Consider the following 17,485-nt stretch of genomic DNA (forward strand, 5'->3'; position numbering starts at 1 on the left):
TACTCTGATTACTTCGTTACTTCGTACAAATCGTATAAGAGCGAGTAACGACTATTGGATCTACTTTTATTACTCTGATTACTTCACACCAATCGTATCAGAGCGAGTAACGACTATTGTATCTACTTTAATCTCATTGATTACTCTGATTACTTCGTACCAATCGTATCAGAGCGAGTAACAACTATTGTATCTACTTTGATCACTTTGATTACTCTGATTACTTCGTACCAATCGTATCAGAGAGAGTAACAACTATTGTATCTACTTTGATTACTTTGATTACTCTGACTACTTCGTACTTCTTACTTCGTGAAGGTCGTTATTATATCTGAATACCTATACAAAATACCTACCTGCTGAGAAATACGATTCTCGATATGATTACCGGTAGTTACTCAAATACAAAAGTAATCATATAAATCAAACCATTTTTATTTCTCAAACAGATTGGTGAAGGTCGTTGTTATATCGTAATACCTATACAGACCTACCTACTGCGAAATACGATTCTCGATATGATTACCGGTACTCAAATACAAAAGTGATCATAGTAATAAAATCCTTTTTATCCCTTAAACAGATCGGTGAAGGTCGTTGTTATATCGGAATACCTATAGGTACAAAATACGATTGAAAAATACCTACTGAGAAATATGATTCTCGATATGATTACCGGTAGTCAAATAAAAAAGTAACAAAAGTAATCATAGTAATCAAATCATTTTTATCCGTTAAACAGATCGGTGAAGGTCGTTGTTATATCGGAATACATATACAAAATACCTACCTACTGAGAAATACGTTTCTCGATATGATTACCGGTAGGTACTCAAATAGAAAAGTAATCATAGTAATCAATTCGTTTTTATTTCTTTAACAGATTGGTGAAGGTCGTTGTTATATCGGAATACCTATACAGACCTACCTACTGAGAAATACGATTCTCGATATGATTACCGGTACTCAAATACAAAAGTAATCATAGTAATCAAATAATTGTTATCCCTTAAACAGATCGGTGAAGGTCGTTGTTATATCGGAATACCTATACAAAATTCCTACTTACTGAGAAATATGATACTTGATATGATTACCGGTACTCAAATACAAAAGTAATCATAGTAATCAAAGTAACGAATACTGTAAATGATTACTTTATACAAAATACCTACCTACTGAGAAATATGATTTTCGATATGATTACCGGTACTCAAATACAAAAGTAACAAAAGTAATCATAGTAATCAAAGTAACGATTACTGTAAATGATTACTTTATACAAAAGTAACGATTTGTAGCAAATACTCGAAAGTAACTATAATCAACATCACTAGTCTAACGGTGTATACCTCATATATGGTAAAATTCGAATTTTTTGGTTATAGGCCTCATAAGTGAGATCCAATCCATTTCTTATAGAAAAAAACGGTTTTTTAAGCTCACCAAATTCTTCAATACCTATGCATATTATATTTGACCTTGGCTGCATCAGATACTACTTTCGTAGTTTCTCAACCATTCCAATATGTTTTTCAATCTATTTCGAATAGGAAGAATCTAGTGTAGATTCGATAGACACAAAAAACATATATTGGGATGGCAGGGATATCAACTCAGATTCCCCGATCACAAGTTTAGCGTTGTAACCACTAGACCATTTCGGCGATAAATATTTAGTGGTTTATAACGCTTAACTTGTAATCGAGAAACATTATATACATTTAATTTATAAAAAAAAACTGAAATAACATCTGACACAACGACACAAGAATAACAAACTGCTAAACGCGATAAAAATGAGTGGCGCACACAAAATTCTAGCTACAAAAGAGCTGATATGAATATGACATGGCACAAAACATATTTTTATTTTTATGGAAAATTAAATTTTAGTTTTATTTTGAAAGATTTTTCCAGAATATTTGCTAAATTTTACGTAAAAAGCGTTACAAAAGAACTTCAAACTGCAAACTTTATCAAAGGTGCTCTTTTGTGACGGTTTTAATTTAAATTTGGAAAATATAGAAAAATGTTTCAAAATAAGCTGGAATATTATGTGCGACACTCATTGTTATCGCGTTTGGCGGTTTTTTGCTTTTGTATTTTTTATACATGATATTAATTAACTAAGTATTATTATAATAACTAGTTATCAAATATGTGTCTATTTATCTACTTCAACAACTGACATGTATTAATCATTATATTTTTTACAGTATCACAATGGGAAACCGTTTTTAGAAATTCCAGGTCCTCAGTTATTCCACTCAGGCATTGGGGAAACAAAAGCTACTGGATAGGCGATGCTTTTCAGGTACTGGAATGTTTTTTAAATACTTAAATATAAATAATATAGAGATATCGCAAAGACGAACATTAATACTGAGTCAAGACGTTTTTTTTATTTATTAAATTAAGAATGCACCTAATCTTAAGACTAACCAGCATTTTATATTTAACTTAATCTACTACTGTACTGTCCTAGGTATTCCCAACGGTTCACCTTAGAATTTAATAATTATTGTTGCACACATCACTGTTGTGGCTAGGTTCACTGTCCGAATTTAAACTGACACTGACATTTTTATAGATTTATCACTATCACACAAGTTCAAAAGGTTTGGTGCGTTTGAGCCTGCGGACTAGGTTTTGATTATCTAAAAGTTCTAACACTTCCCTGTTTGTATGGTTGTGGAGTCGTTTTTCGTGACCCTTGGCAATCTTCTTTATTTCTTCTTTGATTGTTGCTATACGAAGTTCCCGATGTAGGTCTTTGTTGCGGATATACCATGGAGCGTTGACTATGTTTCTTAGTATTCGGTTTTGGACTCTTTGAAGGCAAGCAAGTAACTATGAGTCAAGACGTAAATAACGGATAACAGTCTATTTCAACACAGGCATCAACAGAGGTATCGCAAATAGAACTGCATTTAAATCAGTCCCTTAAATTCTTCAACCATGACACTCTCCTTCTTCCTATACTCCTTCCGCCTCTTATTCTTCCTTGTATTATCAGTCTTAGTATTTCATATCGCTGTCATTACGTGTCCCAGATATTTTAACTTTCTTATTTTTATTGTGTAGGATCTATTCTAAGGATCCTTCTGTAACACCACATTCCAAATGACTGTAGCTTATTTATGTATTCTTGCTTCAATGTCCAGCTTTCAAGTCCATATTGCAGTATCGAGAACACGTAGAATATCAAAGCTCTCACTCTCAGTTCTAATCTAAGGTGTTTGTTGTAGAGAATTGTTTTCATTTTTACAAACGCATTTCTTGCTATTTCTATCATTGTTCTTATTTCTATTGTTTGATCGTTTTTCTCTGAAATCCAGGTTCCTAGGTATTTGTACCTATCAACCCTTTCTATCGGTACATTTCCCAAATGTATACCTGTTTGTATGTTTGTTTTTTAGTTATTATCATGTATTTGGTCTTCTTTATATTCATTTTTAGTCCATATTCTTCACAGAAACTGTTTGTTTTGTTTAGTAGTAATTGGAGTTGTCCAGCATAGCTTGCCATAATCACGATGTCATCTGCATATCTTATATTGTTAATAGATCTTCCGTTAATTATTATTCCTTCACTTTGAAATAGTAATGCTTCTTCAAAAATTGCTTTACTCTATTCATTAAAGAGTAATAATAGCCTAACTCCTCTCCTGATTTCAATATCTGGACTGGATTCGTTATCTACATATTACAATTTGTGCTCTTGGATTCCATTAAAGGTTTGTTATTATTCGTAAATCCCTTTTGTCTATGTTTTTTGTCTTTAGAATTTGGACTAATTTCTCATGTTTTACTTTGTCAAATGCTTTCTCAAAATCAATGTAACAAACATGCACATCCACATTCATGTCCATGAATCTTTGAGATAACACATTAAAAGCCAATAACTCCTCTCTGGTTCCTAGTCCGTTTCTGAACCCAAACTGTCTATCATCTATCTATTCTTTCTTCCAGTTTTTTTATTTATACGATCATGTATTATTTTCAAGAACAATTTGAGAATGTGACTTATGATGATATTGTTCTGTATTCACTGCAATGTTTAGCGTTTGTATTTTTAGGTATAGTACAAAAGGTTGAAAGTAACCATTGTTTTGGTAAGTTTCCTGTTTTGCACACTGTGTTAAACAAGTCTACGATAATGTCTAAGTTTCATTATGTCTCGGTTTCATCATTTATGCATTTTAAGCTTTCTACTGGGATTTGGTCTGGACCTACTGCTTTACCGTTTTTGCTGTTTTTTAATGCCGATTCAATTTTCTCTTTTAATATCTTTCAACAGACACAATTCAATAATTATGATTCCCTCCCTTCCGCTATTTCCCCCTTAAAAAATATTGACCGCACAAAAAGCATTGTAAAAAGAAATTACGGGACATCGTGTTTATAACAATTTTAGTCCTTACCACTTTTTGTCTAAAAGTTGAAAATGGTGGAGATATTATTAAGCAAAAACGCCTCTTTAAAACAATCCTTTAAAATCAAGATGGCGGCTAATGCAACGGCGGTAGTCTGCCACGATTTTAAATTTACACTACAATCGACCCCCTCTAACTGCTAGAATAATAAAATTTCGGACAGCTCGCCGTACAATGTAGGCCTTTTTCGTCTAACCCGACCGAAATATTAGGAGTAAAATATAATGTAAAAAAACTGGGTTACGTATAATCTCTAAGAAGCAAAATAGAACACCAAGATACTTAGGGCAGTCAATGAGGGTATTTGGCTCCGAATTCCATCCTACTGCATCGATTTAGTTGATATTTTCACAGTAAGTAGGGAATAGCTCAAGAAACAAAGTCTACCCTATGCCGATGTGCGCTTTTATCTTGGGGGTGGTTCCCACCCCTTCTCGGGGGTGAAAAACGTTTTGGTTAAAATTGCCACGGAAGAGGCTAGAAAACCTAATTTTAAGCAAAAACTGTTCTATAATTATTTTTTGAAAACTCAATACTTTTTGAGTTATTCGTGTTTGAAAATTGGCCATTTTCATTGAAAAATAACACCTTTTCGGACGGATTTTTGCGAATACCTTAAAAACTATGCATCTAACAAAAAAACTAAATAAAATATTTCTGTAGGTTATAAAAAAATAAAGAGATTCGTTCCTTCATAAATCTTCTAGTTAAAATACAAAGAGGGATATTTCTAGGTAAGAAGAGTTTGTTTTTTTGCTGCATGCTCAAATCGGTGTATTCAACTTAAAATAACAGAGAAACTGTCAATTTTAGGCAAGGGCGGATCCAGGACCGATTTTCGGGAGGGGCCATGAACTTTTTTTGGGGAGGTATACCGGGGGGCAGGGGGTAATTTTTAAAGATTACGGTTAAAATGGTGAGTTTAAAGGCACTTTTTACACACTTTTGAGTTCTATAAAGACATTCAAAAGCTATCGTTTTTAAAGTAGGTATTATTAAAGTTGTTACCGATTCATCCACATTTCTTCGGATCCAAGTGCAGTTCTTTCAACAAGTTTAATATTATTTTTTCCAATGCTTCTCCTGTCACTCTGTCAGGCCTTGTTTTTCCCCTCTTTCTTGATTTTCACTAATAATTGTTTTTATTTTCTCATAAGCGTCAATTAACTTGACAAAGTTTTCACGAATGTTGATATTTTGTATGTATTTCAAATTTAGATAAAGCTGTTCTACGTGGGATACGTCGGTTATTTCGTTAAATATGACAGAGTAATAATTTACACTTTGAACCTGATTCATGTTTTGTTCAATTATTTCTTCACCACAACATGTTATTAATTATTGATTTTGACTGGTGTTACTATGTATGTATGTTGCTGCGAATAGGTGTCGTTGAATAGTCTTATCTCCTGATGAGATTTTAAATCTTAACAATTCCCCTCATTGCTAGGTCCAGCATCTTCGTCCAGAAGCAGAAGGCCATCATCACGACAGCCTCTTAGAGGAATATTTTGTCGACCTAAGAACACTGTAGACTCTACTATTGGTCGTAGTCTTTCTTTATTTTCTTGTATCTGTTTAGACCTTTGAGAGTATTTCTGGTTTGACTGACTTTTGCGGGTTGTGATAACTTTGTATGTAGAAAATCCGCCTAAACATCAACGCACTCATTGTGATATGATGTTTTTTCATGTATTTGTATGGCTCCGTCTTTGCCCATAAGTTTGGCGAAAGATGTTAAAGGTTTTATGACAAGGCTTTCGGCTGTCATCCCTTTCAGCCCCATACAATTTAAACAATCCCTTTTGACTGTTCGAAAATACCAATCAACTCCTTTGTTGTAAGTTCTGGTGATCCAAGTAACGCTTCATTTCTTTTTGATTCTTTGTGTGTATAGAATATGGAAATTTATAGGATTTTGATGGCTGCCAAGATCGTTCTAACAATTGGCACTTATCTATATTTTGATTTATAAAACATCCTATGTCATTATTGAAGCTTCTATTACTGCTTTTGTTCAATTCTAGTCCAGAAAATATATTTATCCCCTGTTTTATACATATTATATGTGTTAGAATCTAAGAACATTTGAACTGCCAATATTTAAATTTATATTTTTTTAAATTCTCGGAGGGGGCCATGGCCCCCATGGCCCCCTCCCTGGATCCGCCCGTGATTTTAGGTGTATAACGATACTAATAATTTTTGTAGCACTTGAAAAGACCTTTAAATGAGCAGTACTAAATGTCGATTACATTCAAACAAAGCGAGATATTCTGCAAAAAAGTTGATGACTAAAATAAGATCAAATTTAGAGCGCATTTTTAAATTTTCTTAAAAATCTTCATTTTCCTCCATTTAACTCGAAAAAGATTAGAGATACGAATAAAAGATACCACACAAAAATATAGGGCTTTTTCAGATAAAAATTTTCTTTTTATTTTTCATTACTGTATCTCTTATCATTTTCAAGTTACATGGAGAAAAGGAAGATTTTTAAGAATATTTCAAAATGCTCTCTAAAATTTGATCTTTTTTTTCAAAAACTATTCATGTTAAACCCGTCCAACTTTTTAAACATAGAAATAACACTATAATAAAAGGTATTGTGGAAGGAAAACGATGCATTTACATTTTGGTGGATGGGGGTTAAAATTATTTCTCATTTTTTCTTAAAATACATTAGTTATCAATTTTGTTTGCAGCATATCTCGCTTAGTTTTAATGTAATGGACCTTTAATATAGCTCATTTTAAAGGTCTTTTCAAGCACTACACAGGGCCTGCAAGGGATGCATTGCAGGCGGGCGCCCCTGTTTGGGGGGCGCCAGAATGAGCTTTTTTCTGCTGGTATTATGTAAAATACTAAAAGAGAAAAATTAAGTTTTTAAATAATTCATCATAATACCCTAATCTGTGTTGGTTTGTTAGTTTTGAATATCACATAATATTATAATATACAAAAATATGCAATGCCGCGTAGAATTCTTACCATGATATAATATAATTTATTGGTCAAAGATATCATTATTTTAACTAAACAACTTTGCTCTTAAATGAGAATGCTTTGTTTATGTTCTTCAAATTCCTTGCAGTTAGTTTTGTATCAGCAGTTATGAGAGGAAATGAATGATTTCTAGTAGAATTAACAAGATTGTGATACTGTTTTCTTGCCGCCTGCGCCTGTCTAATTTAAGTATTATGTACCTATTAATAGGTATCAAGTTATGTATTAATCCCATAAAATCCCACATACCGGGTGTCCACTTATTTTCTCCCATTTTAACTGCCTATAACTTCTAAACGACTTAAGTTAGAAATTTTATTTTAAGTGGGTGATACACACGCGATAAAGTACGCGAACTTATGGCTCGCGACCTTTTTCGCGCGTGTATCACTGCAAGTACGCGTACTTTAAGTCCGCCGAGTAAGTACGCCGTCGATCCAACAAGTTTGAAATCTTACTCGTAACCCGTACGTGTATCACGGCCGCGAGCCACGAGCCTCGAGCCATCATGTTATTGCGTTTAAAATTACACTTATATTTTCACTAATTAAGCAATTGCCTAAAAATAATGCAATCGTTGATTGTTGAAAGGAGACAAGTTACATTTTATAAGTTTTGAGAAAACCGTAAAACACTATTTTAAGCTATACTAAATTATTTTTGATTATTTGTTTTTGAATAAACCTAATTATTTATAGGCTGTTTTATCCTCCTGATGAATATATTACCATCTTATCTATGATATTTTGTTTGTTTATGCCTACCGTGTATTAAATTAAAATAGATCAAAAACAAGTGCTATACTTCACATCATGATTTTGACAGCTTACCACACTTATAAAAATAAATTCAAATTCAAATTCAAATTCAAATTTATTCAGAAATATTTGTGTACAACATTTTACATTTAGATCTTATATTATTATTAGTATCGACTGACTCAGCACCATGCCTAGGCAAGAGTTGCCTGTTTTGCACTGTACTATGTCAATCGAAACAGTATAAATTGTACATAAAAGTAGTATTAAGGTTGGAACTAAGAAGTAACATACCTAACTATCGAAGAGATAATGCAACAGAACAAGACGGACGGTAAACCTCTCTAGCTGCTGAATACTTTGTTAATTATAATACCAATATACACCCAAATTCTACTCTGTTTATGCTGTCGTTCATACATTAAGACATTGCGCCAAAAAATAATTGTAAGTGGGTTTTTAGATAGGTTTTTATGTATTTTTTAAATTTAAATAATTTAGGTTCTTGTTTGATATGTATAGGAATTATGTTATAAAATTTAGGTCCAAAGAACATTAGGGATCTTTGTGTTACTGATTTTTTGAACTGCTGAATACTAATATCCATATTTGTTACCGATCGAGTTAATCGGTTGCTTTGAAATTTAAATTTTTTTGAGTTTATATAAACATTTAAAACACAGTTGTAGATGTAGAGGGATTTAACACTAAATATCTCGGATTCATCATATAATTTTTTTGTTGGATGCAGTTTTCTTTTTTTAAAAATTATTTTTAATAGAGTATTTTGAACTGTTTCTAAAATGTTAAGAGTTTTGTTAAACGCTCCACCCCATGCTACAATACAATATCTTAAGACTGATTCTGCAAGCGAGTTATAAACCATGATTAATTTTTTCCTGGGTAGAATATCTCTTAAGATATAAAATTTATGCATTAGAGCCCTTATTCGTTTACTGACATGAGTGATATGGTCTGACCAACGTAAATGTTGATCTATGAAGACACCTAAATACTTTATAGAGAAAACTTTTTCTATTGAAGAACAGTCACAATTTTGTCCTTGACATTTTGCGTTATGCAATTTTATATGAAAATTTGTAGGTTGGTCAACAATTGTTGGGCTAAAGGCGATATATTTTGTTTTATTAATATTTAAAGTCAGTTTGTTAAATTTTAGCCATAAGTTTAGCTGTTTTAGGTTCATTTCAGAGCTGGTTTTAACCTCCTCCCATGTTTTCCCCATAAATAATATTGCTGTGTCATCGGCATAACAAACAATGTGGCCGTTGAAACTATTAATTCTTGTGATATTGTTCAGATAAATATTAAATAAAAGTGGTCCTAATACTGTTCCTTGTGGTACTCCGAATTTTATTGTAGTTTCATTCAGAACTTAATTCTGGGCCAATTTTTACTCGTTGAGCTCTTTCCGACAAATAATCTGCTACTAGATTTAGTGCAATTCCCCTAACCCCATAATTACTTACTTTATCTAAGAGAATTTTATGAGAGACCGTGTCAAACGCCTTAGCTAAATCAAGGAAAACCACTACGCATTTCAATGATTCATCCACAGCTCCTATCACTTTCTCCAGTAGGTCAACTACAGCCCTTTCTGTACTTGATTTTTTTACAAAACCAAATTGCTTATCTGAAATAACCTTATTTATATGAAAAAATTCAAGCAACCTTTCTTTTAGGGCCATTTCAAATATTTTAGCAAAATTATTTATTAAAGAAATGGGCCTATAGTTGTTCAGTTTACTCGAATTTTCGGATTTAAAAATGGGGGTGACTGTAGATTCTTTCCATTGTAGTGGTATTTTACCACTTTGAAAACACAAATTTATAATATGAGTTAAAGGCTGTGAGATTAGATCATGGATATTTTTTATTGTTTTAGCATACAATTTATCTGGTCCAGGTGCACAGCTATTTTTTAACTTTGATATTAGTATTGTTACTTCATTTTTAGTTACTGGTTTTAAGAATAAGCTAGATTCAACCTTATCATTAGCAATAAAATTAACAGGTATACTTGTCACCGGTATTCTATTTGCCATATCAGCACCAATATTAGAAAAGAAATTATTAAACATATCTGCTTTTTCTTTGTTATTACTTACAGTTATATTGTCATTAACAATTGATATGTGTTCAATGTTTTTAGATTTTTGATTCCGACCAGAGATATCATTTATAATATTCCACATTTTTTTTATGTTTCCACCAGCTTCATGAATTTTATTTTGATAAAAGTCATTCTTGGTTTTTTTTAGTAGACTATTAAGTTTGTTTCTATAATTTTTATATTCAGCATTAAGTGCTGGTGAAAATTGTTTTAATAATTTCTTTTTAAGAAAATCTCGTCGTTTGATTGACGATACCAGCCCCACCGTTATCCAGGGTTTTATTTTTGATATTTTTTTATTCATACTTTTTACCTCCGTAGAGGTTTGTATGTAATTATTTAAGTTATTTATAAATGTATCATATGCAACTTGAGAATCTATTTTGTTTATGTAAATATCATTCCAATGTTAATTTTTTAGAAGCTGTTGTAGTTTTCCGATATTAAGGTTTTTAATTATGACTGGAGATTCAGGTGTAGGGTTTTTTTAGTTTGATTATTTACCAAAACGGCTGGAGTGAAGTGATCAGTCATGTCAGTGTGAAAAACGAACGGATCAATACTAATTTGCTGTTTTAGATTAGCTTGTGTTTTTATAAATATATGATCAATGATTGATTTTGTATTTATTGTTACTCTCGTTGGCTTGGTTATATAGGAAACAAAACCATTAGAATTTAATATATTCAAATAACTGTTTGTATAAACTTCATCTCTTTTTTTTAAATCAATATTAATATCACCTGCAAATATTTCAATATTTTGTTTTTGTATTGTTCCAAAATATTCACCCAAATCCCCTAAAAATTGTTTAATATCTGTTGATGGAAGCCTATAAAAAGCCGTTATACCTATTTTGCAAATTGTATTAGATAATTTTTTACTAGAAAAGGTAACCCTTAAAAATTTACTTTCATTGATGGGTAATATATTTACCGAGGCACCTAAATTATTCCTAATATAAACAACAACACCATCACATTTATTAGCTAATGATTCATTATAATGAATAGTAAAACCTGGTATTATATAGTTACTAAGATCAGTTATTTCTCTAGTTTCTGACAAAATTATAACATCGAACATGTTTTTGGACATTTCAATGTACACTAGAAGTTCCTGAAAATTTTTTTGTATACTTCTTATATTAAAGTGAACGATGCCCAAAGAGTATCATCTATCGCCGTCAGTCCTGTTCTGCATGCTATCCTCAAAATTGTTAAACACCATTGTGTTTATCTCATCATTATCTAAATTATCCAAATAATCAATCATCATTCAGATTTCTACGTCTGAACTCCCGAAATAACAAAAAGAGAATAAAAGAAAAATTATCTTACAAGTGCTAAACTGGTTACTGCAATTATGTAGTACGTGAGAGAAAAGTATATAAAATAAAATCAACACAAAAGCAGTTAATATTGAACAGATAGAACACTTCATTCTGGTTCATGTTTTGTAGAAATAAGTAGATAAGAACAAAAAAATATATATAAAAATATAAAAAGAAATAAAAAAAATAAATTACCACAACCTAATTGAATCAAAATAAATACCTGAACAATATGCAGAGATAACTAATTAACTAATTTTTCAAATTCGTCTTTATTTCTTGCAATCATCACTTTACCGTCCTTAGTAATATGAAGTTTACCATCATCAGACCAAACATTTGTTAAACCAAATTTTTCTATAGCGTGGTTCAGCATCTTGACTCTTAAGGGGGTTAAATCTTCACGTATAACTATACCAGTGCCTTTCAATAACTTTTTTTTCCATAAATAAGTTTTTTAATAGTAGATAAAATAGTTTAATTTTAAGAAAATGCCTCTAACTTTATTCTGTTGCATCTTACCAATTCTATAGCACGACACAATGTCGTTATCTGACAGGGTAATAGACATTTTTTTGCTGAGTATATTTATAATTTCTTGGGACGTATTTTCTTGAGGTTTCTCTTTCATACCAAATATTCTCAGGCTAGTTGCTCGCATGGATTGGTCTATCTGGTCCATTTTCATTTCCATTTTGCTTTCTACTAAATCGGCGTTGGTAAATTTATCTTCCAATTTCAGCATTTTGTTTTCAAAGTTTTCAATTTTCAATTCATATATTCGCTTCAACTCCGCCACTGATTCCTCAATCGTTTTTAGTTTCTGTTCAATTGTGTTTAAATAATTAATTTGCTGCGGTTACCACTTTATTTTTAAATTTATCGGGAGCTCAAACAATTAGCCACTATTCAGAACCAACCATGAATGTACATTTTGGGAATGTACAAATTATTCTTCTATTTAACAAAACCTGATCAAAAAATAATCAAACTCTACTAAAAAACATCATTCAGCAAAATTAGGTATACAGAAAATAAAAAATTTAACCATGAGGACAGTTTCTAAATTTTTTGCTAAACACACTTCTCACAGCAGGCTACGATATAGACGGAGAGCTAGAGACGAAAAATCATCGTCATAAGTAATATGGAGTTTTTCCTGTGAAAGGTGTCCATTGTATATTGACAATTATGACCCCTTTCAGGCTGACACCTCAGTGGATACAGGAAGTAGCAATAAGGGATGAAAGGGGAAAGTTAGTGCAATCATTAAAGGTTTTCACCTCCTATTTTGTTAAACCTCCATCGATTTGCATGAAAATTGGTGACTAGTTAGAGCATACCTCAAGAAATAAAACTGATTTGGTGCCAACTTGCACTTTTACCCTCTTGGTGAATACCACCCCTTGCCGCGGGTGAAAACAATTTTATTAAAAATAACCCCATAAATCGATAGAGGGACAAATTTTAAGTAAAATTTGTTATATCACGTTATTAAAATAAATCAATACTTTTTGAGTTATTAAAGATCAAAGATTTGTCTATTTAAAAGCATATGCGTGAAGTTACGGATGATAAATAGAACATATTAATTCATTGTATGTTAATAAAATATTATTTTTATATTATTTCTATATTAATTTGAATTTTTTCTATCAATATAAACTGAATATGTCCAGAAACTGGGGGTGTCCAATAATGGGTACATTTGACATATTCGAATACACTTTTGCTAAATTTATAATATCGAAATAATATAAAAATAATATTTTAGTAACATACAATTAATTAATATGTTCTTTTTATCATCCGTAATTTCACGCATGTGCTCTTAAACAGACAAATATTTGATCTTTAATAACTCAAAAAGTATTGATTTATTTTGATAACATGATATGTAAATGTATATAACATGAAAATGTACCTAAAGGTTCATTTTTATGAAACGTTGGTACTGAAAATCCCAACAATATGGATTATTAGTCTGCCGTGTCGGCGACCGCGATCTTTAAAACCGCGTACTTCCGTGTATCACCGACGGCGAACCGAGTAAGTCCGCGATCTTTAAACCCGCGTACTTAAAGATTGCGTGTGTATCACGCGCTTTAGTAAAAGTTTTGTTTGAATGGATTGAATTTTTTATATCGCTTTTAAATAAAAAATGGCGGATTTTTGAAAAAAAACGTTGTTGACTTTTTTTATTGAAACACCCAGTATATTCTTTTGTAAATTGAAAGAACAGTCATTTACGTATCCAGCGATATAACGTTTTTTAAAATCGGTTGTGAATGACTAAGCATTTAATTTTTAAAATGAGAGATGCAATGTGGAACTCACATAACATAATATAATATCAATTTGTTTAGTTATGTTATGTGATATTATGTTAGTTATGTGATATTCACGTTGCACCTCTCATTTTAAAAATTAATTACTCAGTCATTTGACAACGGATTTTAAAAAACTTTATATCACTGGATAGGTGAATGACCGTTCTTTAAATTTACAAAAAAATATACTGAGTGTTCCAATATAAAAAGTTAACAAAATTTTTTGCAAAAATCCGCCATATTTTTTCGTAATTGAAAGCGACATAAAAAACTCAATCCATTCTGACAAAACTTTTACTAAAATAAAACATTTCAACGAAAACTACATATTTCTATCTTGAACCGTTTAGAAGATATAAGCAGTTAAAATGGGGGAAAATATAAGAGGACACCCGGTATTTAAAATAAACATATTACATAAAATTTAGTTTAGAGCCCTTTTATTATGTATTTCATGTGATTATAATACAGAATAGTTTGTCAGTGGTACTCTGCAGTTAAAGAATCTACCGTTCAATTAACATAAAATTATATCTGTTAAGAACTCAACATTATTATTAATTTAAAAGTCGAAAAAGAAGAAATGACACAAAAAACAATCTTAGTTCTCTTAGCCAATTTCTTAAAAAAGTTAAAGTGAAGTTGTTTTGTCAGATGATGGGTCCAATAAAACTGTAACCGAACTTTATTTACCGGGGACATTTGCGGATAGCGGGACACCGACTTAGTCGGTGCCTCGCTGCCCGGAACACATATTTTTAGGACACAAGGCCATAATCAAGTCATTAATAGGGAGAAAAGCTCTTCTAGCTACCCCTAAAATCAGGTGGTTTAACCACAAAAAGTAATACAGAGGATGTTCCATTACCCAGGTCATCCAAGGTAACGTTCAGTACAAAGCCTCTTTATTCGTTATTAGAGATTGCAATTGCTGGATCCAGCATCCAGCAATCCAGCTGGATCCAGCGCTTTTTTGTACATGCTGGATCCAGCAAACCGTGCTGGATCCAGCAGCGCGGATCCGCAAACATGTCAAATTCGAAATAAGTTACCTAATGTCCCCATTAGCCTCTTTATTCAAAACAGTGAGTCGACAACTTTCTATTCTATCGCGCTAGTAGTAGCTCAGTATGCTGGAAAGTTTTCTCCAGCCTACAAGTTTGCATCGATAAAGTGTTGAATTTATCATTGATTATTGACCACTGCTAGCTTGCGAGTGGTCAATAATCAATGAGTTGATCGCCACTCTTTAACTAGTGAAACTGGCTGCAGAAGCTCTTTGCAGAAGAGAGTCCTCTTTGATAACAGCCGACACAACCATGAAATTTGCCTTATACAAAATAAATAGCTAGGACTCTAGCCTTAGTGCCGATCTGTAGGAAGCATTATTCGACAGAATCACCGAACGGCGCCTGTCTAAAGTACGGGTATATTAGTGTACTTACAAAATCTAAAAAGTTTGACCAAGGACTAAACAATCCTGGTTACTTCCCCATGCCTAAAAAGAGTGCAATGCGACAAGAGATGAAAAATTTGTCGAGTGGTATAAATATACAAGTGATTGTGGAACCAGTGCAAGAGAACATAATAGAAGAAGATGGTCCAACTAATCCGGAGTCCGCGCATTTTACTTTGAAACAAGAACTTGAGATTGAATTGAAACAAGAAATAAAAAAACTTTTATACCAAAAAACTGGTTCTCAAAAAGATTACGAAATGATTTTGGAAACGACATGGCGGTTTATGAGACCGAAGGAGTGAAAGGCGATCATTTGTCCATGGTCTATAACTATTTGATGACCTTAAAACTGACCAGCATAGAGACAGAAAGGGCCTTTCTCTGCAACCGGCTATATTTGCAGTTCTGTGCGAAGTATGTGTGTGTGAGAGAAAAAATGGCTTGGATGCGGGTCCGTTAGCCACCTGTGCGAAGTAGGTTAGGCGATATGACGATAGATAGATATATATATATATATATATATATATATATATATATATATATATATATATATATATATATATATATATATATATATATATATATATATATATATATATATATATATATATATATATATATATATATATATATATATATATATGAGTTAGTTAGAAGCAACCTACCTTGCTCGTTTCGGTACGAAACCGATCTGTGCCTCTACTTTGAGGCCACGAGATGTCACCTGGTATTTATTGAAAAATACCTACGGCGTCAAACAAGCAGGAAATAATCGCAACTTTCTACTTTTTAAAAAGTATGAAAATAATATGTAAAATATTATACGGGAAATAAATATTCTACCTTCGTCTGTTCTGCCATCTTGGGAACGTTTTCGCTGTCTACAGCTCATCAGCCATACTCTCAGAACAGACGAAGATGTAGAATATTTCCTCCGTATACCCGACGCCGTAAGACAGCCATGCAGTCCTTATGGGACTAGCGCAATCTGAGTTAGTTAGAAGCAACCTACCTTGCTCGTTTCGGTACGAAACCGATCTGTGCCTCTACTTTGAGGCCACGAGATGTCACCTGGTATTTATTGAAAAATACCTACGGCGTCAAACAAGCAGGAAATAATCGCAACTTTCTACTTTTTGAAAAGTATGAAAATAATATGTAAAATATTATACGGGAAATAAATATTCTACCTTCGTCTGTGCTGCCATCTTGGGAACGTTTTCGCTGTCTACAGCTCATCAGCCAAGCTCTCAGAACAGACGAAGATGTAGAATATTTCCTCCGTATACCCGAGGCCGTAAGACAGCCATGCAGTCCTTATGGGACTAGCGCAATCTGAGTTAGTTAGAAGCAACCTACCTTGCTCGTTTCGGTACGAAACCGATCTGTGCCTCTACTTTGAGGCCACGAGATGTCACCTGGTATTTATTGAAAAATACCTACGGCGTCAAACAAGCAGGAAACAGATCGGTTAGATAGAGGCACAGATCGGTTTCGTACCGAAACGAGCAAGGTAGGTTGCTTCTAACTAACTCAGATTGCGCTAGTCCCATAAGGACTGCATGGCTCTCTTACGGCCTCGGGTATACGGAGGAAATATTCTTTGACATCGGTTCGTCTGTTCTGAGAGCTTGGCTGATGAGCTGTAGACAGCGAAAACGTTCCCAAGATGGCAGCACAGACGAAGGTAGAATATTTATTTCCCGTATAATATTTTACATATTATTTTCATACTTTTTAAAAAGTAGAAAATTGCGATTATTTCCTGCTTGTTTGACGCCGTAGGTATTTTTCAATAAATACCAGGTGACATCTCGTGGCCTCAAAGTAGAGGCACAGATCGGTTTCGTACCGAAACGAGCAAGGTAGGTTGCTTCTAACTAACTCAGATTGCGCTAGTCCCATAAGGACTGCATGGCTGTCTTACGGCCTCGGGTATACGGAGGAAATATTCTACATCTTCGTCTGTTCTGAGAGCTTGGCTGATGAGCTGTAGACAGCGAAAACGTTCCCAAGATGGCAGCACA

The 17,485-nt window shown here is 32.8% G+C and overlaps 1 protein-coding gene across 1 annotated transcript in view; it reads left to right on the forward strand.

Moving 5' to 3' along the window:
* LOC126886486 (perlucin-like) overlaps nt 1-17,485 on the forward strand; it is an 81,986-nt gene that overhangs the window by 18,732 nt on the left and 45,769 nt on the right. Inside the window, exon 2 of the mRNA XM_050653445.1 lies at nt 2,220-2,317. Coding sequence (XP_050509402.1) covers nt 2,220-2,317 — 98 coding nt within the window. The remainder of the gene's footprint in view (nt 1-2,219; nt 2,318-17,485) is intronic.

Source organism: Diabrotica virgifera, chromosome 6 (assembly GCF_917563875.1).
Source record: "Diabrotica virgifera virgifera chromosome 6, PGI_DIABVI_V3a".
Taxonomy (NCBI): domain Eukaryota; kingdom Metazoa; phylum Arthropoda; class Insecta; order Coleoptera; family Chrysomelidae; genus Diabrotica; species Diabrotica virgifera.